The 14,667-nt window shown below is 29.8% G+C and overlaps 1 protein-coding gene across 3 annotated transcripts in view; it reads left to right on the plus strand.

Annotated features, from left to right (window-relative positions):
- The window catches only part of trio (trio Rho guanine nucleotide exchange factor), a 220,188-nt gene that overhangs the window by 34,567 nt on the left and 170,954 nt on the right, over window positions 1-14,667 (plus strand). For all 3 annotated transcript variants that reach the window (XR_015040424.1, XM_085813909.1, XM_085813910.1), the window contains exons 3-5: window positions 2,003-2,117; window positions 4,466-4,556; window positions 11,279-11,380. Coding sequence is in view for 2 of the 3 variants with exons in the window: in XM_085813909.1 (XP_085670035.1) it covers window positions 2,003-2,117; window positions 4,466-4,556; window positions 11,279-11,380 (308 nt within the window). In the remaining variant the exon portion in view is untranslated. The remainder of the gene's footprint in view (window positions 1-2,002; window positions 2,118-4,465; window positions 4,557-11,278; window positions 11,381-14,667) is intronic.

Here is a 14,667-nt window from a genome sequence, read left to right on the forward strand (position 1 = left end):
TGTTTTTAGTAACAAAATAAAGTATATTTGCTAAACTAACTCTCATCAATATATGTTTCTATAAAAAGGTATAATTCAAGAATAACAACAATTTTTATTGCATTATTCAGATTTTTCATGACAGGGAAAATAATTTCATTAGTGGGAGGAGCCAAACGATTTTGTAAGAGAAAGAATGTAACATGATGTAATGAGTAAAATAGTAATGAAACGTAAAGGTATTAGAAATTTGAAAGCATTTGGAGAAGCGAGATTGGAAAATTAATGTCATTAAGTAAACAAGAAAAATTATTAATGAAAGTGTTCAAAAGAACCCAGTTGATTAAATGAAGAAGTTTTACAGATGATTTTTGAAGATCATATTAAAATGTAATTAAGTGACTCTGGTACTTAGCTAAAAAAATTCTTTTTTTCCTTTCCAAATTTATTTCATATTCCCTGACGAGAAATTTCAGCGCTTTTTCAAATTGGCCAATATACACCAAACGGCACGATAAATATCAAACAATGCTAAATTAACACAATAATTAAAAGAACATATCAGATCTTTAAGAATCGAAAAATGAATTTTACTGATAGTGAAAAAATAACTTAAATATTGAACTTTTGGAGAAGTGGGAAAATTTTGTAATTGATAGTAAGTTTGAATAATTATTGGGTACGTGTCAGCTAAACGTCACTTTCGGCTTAGTGTCCTGTTGACTAAATGCTTTGACAGTTAAGTGTCCCGTAGCCAAATGTCGTGTCGGCTAAATGTCCTGTTTTCTAAGTGTCCCTGTCGGCTAACTGGTGTTAGTTAAGTGTCCCGTCGGCAAAGTGGTTGTCGGTTAAGTGTCGGCGACCGCATAAAAACTTGGATTTTATAATTTTTCGAAAATTAATTTTAAAAAAATTCAGAATAGCTAGAACATGAATAGTTGCATTATTTAAAACATTTTTAAAATTTGAAGTATATGTCTAAGAGCAATGCGTGCGAAAAGAAAGACTAGGTAAGGATTTTTGTAGATGCTTTTTTTTTTTTCATATGTATCATTGTGAGCTATGGGATTGTTGATGTTTCCTTAAATAATGAGTCCAGATTAGCAGGGAGAAATGAACTATTTATTAGGAAAATAAGCAAAATAAATAGTACGTATAGCACAATAAGGGCTGTAAATAACTGGAGAAGAACATAGATATTTAGTAATTCCTCTTTAGCATACGAAATAAATAGTAAAGTTCCTGAAATCGCTCTCAGTATAAACTCTAACTCGTAGTTCAGCTAGCCGCTAAGTCTCATAACTGATTCACTACTAAACTCCCTAGCTCTGTGACCCATATTTATACCCTGCAGCTTGAGCTCTGGAAACTTCTGGAAGAATTTGTCGTAGGGCTTTAAAAATGCAGATCTTCCAGAAAGTCGGCAAATTTGCAAGAAATGCTAAATGTCACCAAAGCCCCTAAGTGCACAATTGCCTGCTATTTTTAAAATTCCAAAGCCATTGCCAAAGATACACAATTCTATGCAACAGAATTAAAATATACAGAATTCCATGCTACAGAATTAAAAGATACACAGTTCTATGCAATAGAATTAAAAGATACACAATTCTATGCAACAAATAAACACTTAAATTGAAGGCATATGTCCCCAAATTAGGTTAAACCCAAAAATAAACCATGAAATTACTATTTTAATAAATAAAATAATACAAAATTCTACAACACTGCAGAAAAATAAAAATACGACCTAAATGATTAATTACAAATATTTACAACATAATTAATATGATTTATCACATATCCCTGAATGTTTATGCTAAAAGAAAACTTTTCCCTTTCTTTTTGAACTTCAATATATCAAGCTGGTATATAGAATTCTGTTATGGCAAACTGTTTTTTTCTCTTATAAGTTTTCTAGTAAACAAGTAAAAATTTTCTGAGCTTTTTCTTCAATGTTTTTAAATAACTTTTTGAGTGGGAATATGGGCTTGAAACAAATTTTCATTAATTTCTTTTTCAGGTGGTAGAGACCGCAGAGGATGTCCAGTTCTCACATTTCCTGCACGAACTCGACCAGAAAGATTAAGAAGTGAAGATCTGAAAAAACTTTTATTATACCTAGCAACAACACCATGGTAAATTTTCCTTAATTATATTTCCTACTAGATTTTGTGTCAGGAAAGCTTGTATAAAGTGTGGAAACTAAAATTAAATTTTATTTAAATAATACTTTAGTGAATTTATTTAACTTGAAAAAATTCCAGGGATAAAATAAAAATCAGCCATTTTACTCTATTCAAGTAAAACAAAAATGTTGTATATGTGAAGGTTAATATTGAAATTTATGGATGATTTAAATAGATAGTTTGGTAGTAAGTAAATCTCAAAGAAGTGCAGTGTGGTTTATGCTCAGACAGATTAATAATTAACAATATTGTGAACTGATATGGGTAGATCATAGCACCATCTACTAACTGAGAGCATTCACTGAATGAACTATATTTACCCTCTTAAAGCAGTCACTGAAATAGTTTTAGTGATTGTTCTCGCTAGCATTGTTCTTTGCTTAGGGACTTTCACCATATAAGAAGCTTTAATTTAGGAAGGAGTATAGGAAGTTTTAGTTTACAAAGTGGGGAGTTTATAAGTTTATTATGGGGGAGCATAAAGAAAGAAAGAATTTTTTTTTAAAGCCTTCTGTTCCTGGGAAAAAAAGGATTTTTTTTGTTTTTGTTTTTTTTGTTTTTGTTTTTGTTTTACAGATATGGAAAGTTTTGTTTTGCAATTAAAAACTAAAGCAAGCACACTTCCAATAAAAAGATTAATCTTTTTAATCATGTTCCATTTGAAATAAAATTGAACTATCTAAAATAAAATTTAAAAGTATAAAACTATTTTTTTTTTTTAAACTTTTTTTTTTTTTTTTTTTTTTTTGAAAATAAAATATGTTCTGCACTAAAGCATAAAGGAAGTGAAATATGTTAAAGGAATCATACTATATTGAATTATCTTACTAGGTATTTATTTAAGAGATTGATATCCGTAATGATTTTGATTAGAATGGAACATTAATTTTCACCCTTATTCTCTATGAAAAGTGAGAGAAATATACAAAGTGATTATGTAATAACTATTTGCATATTATTCATTATTTGCATATTATTATAGTATATCCATTTATATTAGCAACAAACATAGGACTGATTTATTAATGCTGTAAAAGTATTGATATGATTATTATGAAGGTTTTTAAAGCAAGAAATATTCATTATGTTTTATGCTTTGCTATAAAACAAGTTATGTATTGTTTCTTATAAAATCGTTAAATAATTAGTTATGTGTTTTTGGCTGTGGCAGTATCTTTTAAAAGCAAGTTTTTTTTAAATAACTCAAATAGCAATCAATATTTTGCATCCATTAGAAAATAATCTGTATCATGCTGTATTGAGTTTCAAAAATATGATTATTATGCAGTATTCATTCTGGAACAGTAAAATAACCTTACCACATAAAAATTACTAATTAAAAAAGTAAAAAAATCTGTGGTAGATTAATGATAATGTTTGCTTTTATGAAATTTGTGTTTCAAGTAGGTTATTGGACCTTTGCCATGTGCTTCTCCCTTTTATTTATTTTCTTGCCTTATTTTTATTTAAGGTCTGTCACACTTTTTGTGTTTTTCTTTGGTGAAGATGTAAATAACAGAATGCTGAACTATTAAGTGCATTTTAAACATATTTTAGAAATTCAATAATCAGCATATTTTACTGAAATTCTCTATCTGGGATTAATAAAAAGTTATATTATGCTCAGTATGCCATAGTTTCTGGTATTGGTGTTGCTTAAACCACATGTGAATAATGTGGTTCTGGAATAACATATCTAAAATTGAAACCAGATTGTTGATAAAGAAATTTTATAGTCTGATGAATCAAAAATGGGTACAAAGAGTGAGGCAATAGTATAAAAAAACATGGAATTTTGGACAATTGGTTAGAAGCTGTGGTATATTGATGCTAACAATTTAAAGGTAAAAACAGAATTCATTAAAATTGTGCAGTTATTCATGGAGGAAAAAAAATTGTGGACTAAATAAAAGGTAAATAAACTGAAATGTTAGACTTTTTAAAATAGTTTTTAGAAACATATTTGCATGTCTGTGATTTAGAAACATGCAACATTTAGAAACATATCCGTGAGTTTGATTTATATATGTGATGAAATTTTGGATTGGACATTGAAAATGATGGAGTTAGATGGTTATAAGGATGATGCAACTATCACTGGTTGATATGTATATTTTTGGAGGGGATACGTGATATGTAAATACAGTTTTTGTGTATAAATATTATTGTGATATTAAATTATATATCTGTAAAAAATTTTTATATTTTCCCTATGAATTTTTTCAGCAGTTATTATGCAATTACAATTAATTTAAAACAAAATAGCTAATGATATTTTTTTTTGTTACCATATTTAGTGAAGAAGCAGCTGACTTGGGTTTCTCAGTTGTCATTGATATGAGAGGCACTACATGGAATACTGTCAAACCCATTTTGAAAGTTTTACAAGTATGTAATAATCCTTTATTCAAATGACACAAAGAAATAATTTTGTGAGTATATGTTAGGTTGTCCTAAAAGCCTATTATTGTATTAGTAAGTAAAGAATATGTGATGTTTTATTTTTTATGTTTATTTCTGAAATATGGGTAATCCATTCTGCTCTGCTACTTTAATTCATATCTCCAAAAGCTACATAATGGCATCTTACTAAAATTTTGTGATTTTCGAGCAAAATAACATTTATAGTATATTATCGTGTCATTTTCCGAACTAAATCTTTGATTGCAGAGAGAATTTTTTTTTTAAATAAAAGAAACAGATAATACTTGGGGCAGTATCCAAAGGATACAAATGTGGAAAGTTTGATGATAGTTCATCAGATGATCATTCATCAGATGTTAAAAATTTGTTTCTAATGATATATGAAATCTGTGTATTTTAAGCTAACTTCTGGCTCCATTTAGACAGTCAGGCGACTTATTGCCTTATCTGAATCTTCTAGAGAAATAACTGTGAAATCAGAAGAAGGTTTAAAATAAAGCAATTTATTGTAACGTACAGTTTTACTTTCTTTAGTAGCAAAAAGTGAAAAAAAGATCACCAATATGATCTATATAAGATTTCCGTTTCTGTGTAAGATTTTTATAAGAAACGGCAAAGTTTCTGCGACTGTGGTGAACCATCTCCAACCAAAGCAGATGTTTTATCTCAGGATCACAAGCAAAATATCGTTTCAGTTTTATTCACAATTTATTAAAAAAAATTCAGGATTACTGTCTGCCATTTAAATTAAATCATAAAATACATATATACAGTCTTTCTGATTTACTGTCAATATATGAGCGTGAGAATAAATTTTCTTTTTTCAAGCTGTTCCATGACAGTTTTGTGAGCAATGTCAAGCACAAAAGCTATCATGCAGAGAGACTGTTGACTATTTTTCAGCAATGAAATTTTGAATTTTTTTTAATGTTCTTTTTTATTTGAAATTACTAAGAGTGATTAACATCAGCATCTTCGCATCTATCTTGAAACTGGCCATATATATATATATATAAAACTTTGGACTGTGTTATCTCACTATACAACAAAACTTTATTGCTGTTGTTTGCTTAGCTTTTGAATCCAAGGCAGTAGATTTTTTTTGGATCAAAGTAGAAATGCGGCCAACACAGGTTTTGCGTTGCAGCCAGTATAGTGGTTAGTGATGCTGACTGTGATCATACCAATGGGCCCAGGTTCGAATCTCAGAGACTGTATGGGTGCATGCATGTGTATAGTGTTTGTGCAGCAAGGGGGTGCTTGGAATACAAGGTGAGTTGAAAGTCCTGCTGGAAAGCTGGTGGTAAAGGAAGAAGAGTGGGAGACTCTTTAACCACACCTTGGGGTGCTCTCCCTTAGAACTGGGGCCGAACTGCACAGTTAGTGCAGCAGAACTATACCTGTATGACCAATAGTGAAATTTTGGTATTCCGCCCATTTCTACCTCTCTCTGAATCAAAGCAAATTATTAACTGCATAGAAAATTTTGTTTGTAAGCAATGATGTTTTGGAGAAATCAAGATGAGATGTTATAGTAATAAATACTGTCAATTATTATTTGGGAAGTTTGCTGGAATTTATTAAAATAAAATAAACCCTAAAACTTAATAGATGCACCATGTATGTGTATGATTTTTTTAAAATTTCATTAATCTTAAAGTTATTAACCTTCCGTTAGATTTTCTCAATAAACATAGATCAAGATGTTTGTAAAACACATAGTTAGAATATTAATTTTAGAAATCTAGTTTGAAGTTATTGAAGATAATGTGAACCTTCTGTAATGGAATTTGGCAGAAAAGTGTAAATTGATGATCAATGGCTATAAGATTAATCTACTCCGTGCATTTCCAACCTTTTTAGGAAAAGGAAGGGTTTAGTGAAATGAAAATAATCAAGTAGACACATTTCATTGAATGAATATTTTAATAATCTGTGAACAAAATTTATAATTTTTTTGTTTACTCATAAAACAGTCTACATACATATTTCAAAATGTTATTAATACTTAAAGATAATATATTTTAAAATGTATGATTATTTTAAATACAAGCCTAAAAATTACTAACATATTTGTGCATGTTAAAAACAAATCAAATTATTAATAATTTAAAAATATAAATTTTATAACTTATATTTCATATTTTAAAATATTCACTTGTAGTATTTTAAGCATTTTAGGTGTTCCTACTGCAGTATCATTTGCTATTTATCTGTATGTTAATTTGTAATGTTATTAACCGTCTAAGGGGCATGACCAAACTTCAGATATTTTGCTATCAGATATTTGATTTTTTTAAGGCTTTCTTTAATAATGTAATGTAATCTTAATGAATGTAAGTTTATGAAAAATGGAGGCTAAAATAAGTAAATATATGAATTTAGCTAATAAATGTTGCATAAATACAGGTTTTCATGACAAATCCAAAAACCTGTGCTGCTCAGAGGGTTAATGTAGCAGTATTAGTAAACTAATACAATACAAAGTCCGAAATCCGGACGTCCATTATCCGGAATAATCTAAAATCCAGACCTCAAAACCACCAACAATCTCTTCCTCGTAGGCTTTATGCATGTGCATTTCATTCCTCCCTCTGTGCATAATAAAACATCTGGAGAGTCTCGATTCTTAATTTCACTTCGACAATAAATAAAATACCTTGTTATTGAAGAAACAAGTATTTTAGCATAAATTTGTGTGATAAATAATTTGGTTCCGTAGCTGCGTATCTACCTGGCATACATCTCAAACAGAATCATTCCACATAGATACATCGTTGATCTGGCGCCAACCTGCCAAATTATTATATATTATACTTTCCTTTCATCACCGCATGTTTATCAAAACATGATAACTTGAGTAATGACTCATGTAGCGATGCCTAAAAAAAAATTTTTTTTTATGTTGGTAATTGAACAATAAAGTAGTATGGTGACTTTTTATGTTGACATTACACTTGGCGATGATTTCAGATTTAAGTTAAATGCTCTAAAAAATGATGAGGAAGAAATTACCAAAAATTTCTATTCCATATGCTAAAAATAGATTTTGTTGATGATACTCAAAGATTACATTTATGGCTATTTGAATTAAGAATAACTGATTTGTTATTCACATAAACCCAGAACCAGTGCCAGGGCTCGTATGGCTGTGCCGAGTCGCAGAATTTAGAACCCACAGAGACTGCATCAGGTGGTAAGATATCTAGTGCTGGCCCTCAATAAGGCTTAAGTATATGTGAGAATTTATTTATTCAGAACTCTGATAAGCCTTAAGCATGTGCAAGAAATAGACATAAGTATAATAAATAACTAAACTAATACAATTAATTGTCTCAATGAGCAATAGAAGTAAGATGAAATTTAACGGATCAATTTCTCATTAGTCGCCAAACTTATGATGCATAGCCAAATATGTTTAGTGAAGGATAGTTAAATTTGATGATGATAGCTGCTAATTTGAAAGGTTTTCGGATATCGCAAAACAAAGGTGAAATTTTCCAATTAATGGATTTTGTAAGGAAATGTGGAGAAGCGGTAATAAATAAAGGTGATATAAAAGAAGTTTTTCATTGTGATTACAATGCTTCTCAATCATCAATCAACTAATGAATGGAAAAATCAGTAGTATGGTTCTAGATCCAAAAAATACCGCTACCAATATTGAAGAAAGTGACAGACAAGTTACTGGAAACTAGAAAATTTCGATTGACAAGTTAGTCAGAATTCTCGAAACAGCAGGTACAGGACTTCCAACAATGTAACTAAACAAGCAATTATATCTGTTTACAGAATTAAAGAGAAAGTATTACCACAGAAAAACGAAGCAACTTAAACAACTTACATTGAAAGAAAAGTTTAATAAGGTAAACAAATAAATATAAATTTTTTTTAAAATTTTGATACACTTTAGATCATAAATACTTCATGATTTCATATTTTTAATTTTATAATTTCTACATGCCATCTTACAAGATTTAAACTGATGATCTAATATCCGGAAAAATCCCAAATGCAGAATCACCAAAGTCCTGACGAGTCCGGATTATAACGAAAATTGTTAATCATCGTCAAATACTCTTCTGATCAAAAGATGACCATTTCCATAAGACTAAAAATAGTCTGAAAGGTAGGGGTAGTCAGCAAGGATTCATCGTATTTTAAATTAGTAACCCATGAAGAATAAATACTCTTGTTAGAATATTTTAATTTCTTTCTAACTAAATTACATTTTTGATGAACTACCAGATTTCTGAAGTGGTTTTTATGTATTGATTCATAAATGGATCATAGTTTCCTTAATTCAAATTTTCTTGAAATTGTGACATTTGTTTCCAAGCTGCAGATGCTGAGATAATAATTTTGACTAGTATTTGCAGTTAAATGATGATAGAATAATGAGTTATTTATTGTTTTAGATGTAACAGTATTTTGAATTATTTTAACTGTGCATCAAAACTGATGGTATCAATGTTTAACTTTGTTGCTTTTAAAGCTGGTAACCAAATTGAATTTTATATAAATTAAGTTCATTATCTTTTATCCTAAATTTTGGTAGGTTTTAGTCTCATTTTTAAAGTTTTAACCCAAAAGAGCTATTAGTCTCGAAATGCTAATTTTTTTTTTTTTTTTTTCCCAAATCACTTTTGCATCATATATTTTTTTTTGTCTGTATCATTTTTCAAATAAAGTGATCGCATGACATTATTTAATTGAAAGATATTATGATGTGAAAAACAACCAAGAAAATTATATAGCAGCATTAAATGAAATCAAAATAACGAAGAAAAATGTTTGTTTGTCTAAAAACCAAACAACCTACAAAATAAACAATTCAAACATCCATTATCAGAAGAAGAGCTGACGTGGAAAAAACAAGGCCTTTTTTAAGGCTTTTAAGCTATCTGAACTTTCTTTTGGGGGGGGGCTGGGACTTAATGAAACAACTTAGTAAATCGATTGAAGCTATTCTACAGAATAAAAGTAGTTAGAAATTAAACTAGATACTAGATACTGATTGACTTATTTCTTAATGATTTATTGCTGCTTTAGTGATTTTTCATTAATATTTGGAAATCAAAGTAGCATCCTGATTAGAAAGTCAAGCTACATAATTTAGTACATTACAAAGTTCGAAATCCGGACGTCCATTATCCGGAATGATCTAAAATCCGGACCACACAACTACCAACAATGTTTTTCTCTTAGGCTTTACGTATGCACATTTGATTACCCTTTCCATGCATAATAAAACATCTGGAGAGATCAAATTCTTAATTCCACTTCGACACTAAATAAAATAACTTGTTATTCAAGAAACAAACATTTTAGCATAAGTCTGTACGATTAGTAAAGGAGTATGATAACCTTTTATGTTGACATTACGTTTGGCGATGATTACAGATTTAAGTTGTTAAATGCGCTAAAAATGATGACTAGGAAAAATTTACCAAAACTTTCTTTCCGTACGCTAAAAATAAGTTTTGTTAATGATACTCATAGACCCAAAGATTACATTTATGGCAGCTTGATTTAAGAATAACTGATTTGTTATTCACATAAACCCAGAACCAGCGCCAGGGCTTGTTTGGCCACACGAAGTTGAAGAATTTAGAATCATCAGGCGGTAAGATCTCTAGTGCCGGCCCTCAATAAGGCCTAAGTATATGTGGGAATTTATTCAGAACTCTGATAAGCATGTGCAAGAAATAGGCATAAGTATAATAAATAACTAAACTAATACAATTCAGGTTTAATTGTCTCAGTGCGCAACAGAAGAAAGATAAAATTTAACGGAGCAACTTTTCATTAGTTGCCAAGCTCATGATGCAAAGCCAAATATGTATAGTGAAGGATAGCTAAATTTGATGATGATAGCCGCTAATTTTAAAGGTTTTCGGATATTGCAAAACAAAGGTGAAATTTTCCAATTAACGAATTTTGTGTAGAAATGTGGAGAAGAGGTAATAAATCAAGATGATATAAAAAAAGTTTTTTATTGTGATGACAATGCCTCTCGATCATCAGTCAATTAATGAATGGCGAAAAATCTGTAATATGGTTCTAGATCCAGAAAATACTGCTACCAATACTTAAGAAAGTGACAGAGAAGTTACTGGAAACGAGAAAATTTTGATTGTACAAGTTAGTCGGAATTCTCGAAATAGCAGGTACAGGACTTCCAACAATATAATTGAACAAGAAAATATGTCTGTCTGCAGAATTAAAGAGAAAGGTATTAGCAGAAAAAACGGAGCAACTTAAATAACTTACATTGAAGGAAACGTTTGATAAAGTAAACAGATAAACATTATTTTTTTTTTTTGTAAATTTTGATACCCTTTAGATCATAAATACTTCATTATTTCATATTTTTAATTTTATAATTTCTACATGCCATCGTACTAGATTTAAACTGATGATCTAATATCCAGAAAGATCCCAAATCAAGTCCCGACAAGTCCGGATTTCTTACTTTGTACTGTAATATCTAAATAATGAGAGAGAAAATTTTGCCATTTTTTCTGTATGTATATAAATGTATTTATGTGTGTGTGTATTTCTAATTAATGAATTTTGTAGTACATTTATCACAATATCAAATAACAAATACCATATTCTTTGTTCAGAAGGTAATTTAAAAAAAAATCATTATTAAACTGTTTACATAACTTTTCTTCTTATAGGAAGCTTTTCCCATCAAAATTCATACTGCATATATCATTAAGCCTGAAAATTTTTGGCAGAAGCAGCGCACAAGTATGGGCAGTGCAAAATATAAGTTTGAAGTAAGAAATTTTATAATACTAATTAGTTATAAATTAGTGTTATTAATACATGTCATTGAAGTAAATAATTTAAATGTAAATGTAATTGAAGTAAATTTAAACTTTTTACACCCGTTTTCCATTTTTGGATTATTGGCATTCGCAGAAAATCCTATTTTTCGCACCAGTTGTTGTTAAGTACAGGCTTGTGGATGTCTCTTCAAATAATCATTACAGATGAGTAGGAAGAAATTGGCAATTTATTGTACTTAATATTTAACAAAATAAATAGCTGTAAATAACTGAAAGAGAATGCAGATAATGTTCTTAAAGGTTCATACTATACATAACGGGACATATATCTAAACTAGCATTTTTTTATGTCTGCAGCACCTCCACCAGTCTGTTTGCATGGGGAAACAGTCTTCGGTGCATGTGCCAGAAGCCATGATGGTGTGCAGTGTTATTGGAGACTTATTTGGTGACAGCCAGCAATATTCATTATGGAAATCACATATCCAAAAAGCGATGATGGCTACTGAATCAGCATTCTGCTTACTAAATAACATATGCTTCAAATTGTTTGGCCTTTTTGTTATTTTAACAAACTTAATTTATGAGAGGCATTTATTTTGGATTATAATTTTTGATCGATTTCTTTATAAATGATAGAATACGTATTTTTCACTTTGAAGCAAATGATTTGTTAATGTAAACTTTATAGTGATGTATTTTCTAACCTCATTTATTGCCCACCAGCGGCCGAGCGGTAACGTCGCTGAACACTGGCAATTCGGTCCGAGGTTCGAATCCTGCGAACGGGCTGGCTGCATGGGTGTTTTCGTGGTTTTCCCGATGTGTAATGTGTATATGAGCCAGTTTCCCTTAAAAAATCCTCCACGAAGGCATCCCTCCCTTAAGGCAGATAGCCCTCGAGTGCTTTGTTGTAATCTAATAAACCAACCAACTAACCTCATTTATTAGCTAAATGTGCTAAAATATTTTTTCCTGTTTAAGGTGATCGTTATATTCTTATGATCTGAAAAATCTGACAAATAAGAAAAGCCTAATTTATTCTTTATCTGCACTTGATCATATTTCTGATTTTATATTAGTGACTTTTGAAATTTGAGATTGTTTCTAGCTAGCTTGATTGCTTGCTTGGCACCCTTTCTGTAATGTTAAATTTTGCATAGACTATCAGGTTGGAGTTCAAATCCAGCTGAGCAACTAACTATTTTTATCACTGAAAACAATTGTTTTAGTGTTGCTTTAATTCTGTTAATATAAAAATTATATAAATAAAATAAAAGTACAGAAATGTAAAAGTAACTGTAAAACTATAATTTCAGTAATCCTATTTACAAGTGATGTTAAAATGCAAGCATAAATACAAAATTATAGTTATAGTACAAAATTTTGAGATTTGTTATGATTATTCAAAGTAAATAATGAATATATAAAATTTTTATAATTGTGATATTCCTTGCAAAATTTTTAAAAAACCTTCCCTGAAGAATCGTCATCATCATGTGAACTTTCCAAAAATAAGAACCTTTTAAAATTGGACTGAAATATATCAATGAGACTCTAAAGCTTGCATATATTATTAAAAATGTTATATTAAAAATATTTATAATAGTTTTTGAAGATGATTTAGATCAAATTCATCATTATTATTTATGATTTTTTCCAAAATTTTATTTCTCTTTTGCTGATGTATTGGCTTTTTCTCTCTATTTCTTGCTAACCCTTTTCTCTTTCAAAGGGAGGAAATATGTAAGTTAATATATATATATATATATATAACTTAAATTAGGAATAGCCCCTTTATTCCTAATTTAAGTTGAATAGTTTCCCCTTCCATCCTTTCCATAACGATGATGACATATCTAATTTGGAACATCGACTCAAAATTTCCTGAACTGAAATGTTTCTTTTAAACTAAGTTTCCATGTTGAATACCTATGCAATTTGCTGCTTCTGCTGCTGCTAAAACACTGCTGTGCAGATTTATTCTTGCCACAATGGTACCAAAAATATAAATGTTATCTTTTGGAACAAGCACAGTTAATGTTGCAAATTATTTGTGGCTGGAAAATGTTTAATTACAAAAAAGAAATATTGGTTAAATTTGCTATGCCTGTGTCTTATTGCATATATATGACTTCCAAGTTTATTCTTCATTACAGAACATAATACACGTATGCATTACGTACCACAGTTTACTGCTTTCTTGCTTCACTAATTTTATTATTTTTTAATTTGCAGTTTTTGTTTATTTTTCATATTTTGTCTTTTTCTGGGGATTTTTTTATCATTGTTTTTTTTCTGTCTGTTTATTGTTAATTATTATTATTGCAACTTTTTTTTAAAAATTTACCCTGAAAAGTAAAAGTATGAAAAACTTTGCAAATGATTATATTTGTTCAGACAGGACTTTTGTTGTCAGGAGCTCTGATGAATGATAAAAATCACATAATCTGCTTCTCTGACTGGCTTAGAAGCTCAGAGCAACTTAAAAACCTAATTGCCCTTTATGGACAAAAATGCTGCCAGGACACGTCTATAAGGGAGACTTTTCTATGACATTGAGCAAATTGTCTCATGTAGATGGGTCTTAATGTGCAAGAAGTATTAATTACCAATATCAATCACAGAACAAACTCTGAAAGATAATTCAGCTAAGTTTCATTGATCTACAATCTTTCTGAAATCACCCAGAACTGATAGATTGCTGGCTACCAGAGACGTATTTAAATGGTACCATCAGGCCTTCTGAAAACTTTTGGAAAAATTGTTTCGTAGATCTTTGAAAATGTATTTTCCAGAAACTTCCAGAAAATCATTAAATTTGTGATGAAACCACTAAAGCCTATCAGTGATTTTTGCCCAAGTCTTGTTTTAGATTTGAATTGTTTCATAATTTAAACATTGCTGGAATCAGAATCACAAAATCTACAGTTCAGTTCAAGAAATAAGCATTTACATTAGCACATGGCCACAAATTCAACTACAGAAAAATTCCTTCAAAAATTTTTACCCTAAATGCAAAAATTGTTCAAATAAATAAATAAAACAATATACAACATTACTACAATACACAAGAACATTGCTACTTAACATATTATCACAGCAACATTTGTAGAAATTGCCAAAGTTTCAGAATGCGTGAAATTTTGGCAACTATGCACATAGCAATTCTTCAAGCACTCATGGGCATGACAGTTCTTCAGTTTTAACAACCAGCATTGCTATACAGGTATGCATTTCTTCTTTTTCCCCCCTCCTCTCTTTTTCTTTCTTTC

Source organism: Stegodyphus dumicola, chromosome 3 (genome assembly GCF_044657685.1).
Source record: "Stegodyphus dumicola isolate Sdum_Otavi_A_Nest chromosome 3, ASM4465768v1".
In the NCBI taxonomy this organism is placed as follows: domain Eukaryota; kingdom Metazoa; phylum Arthropoda; class Arachnida; order Araneae; family Eresidae; genus Stegodyphus; species Stegodyphus dumicola.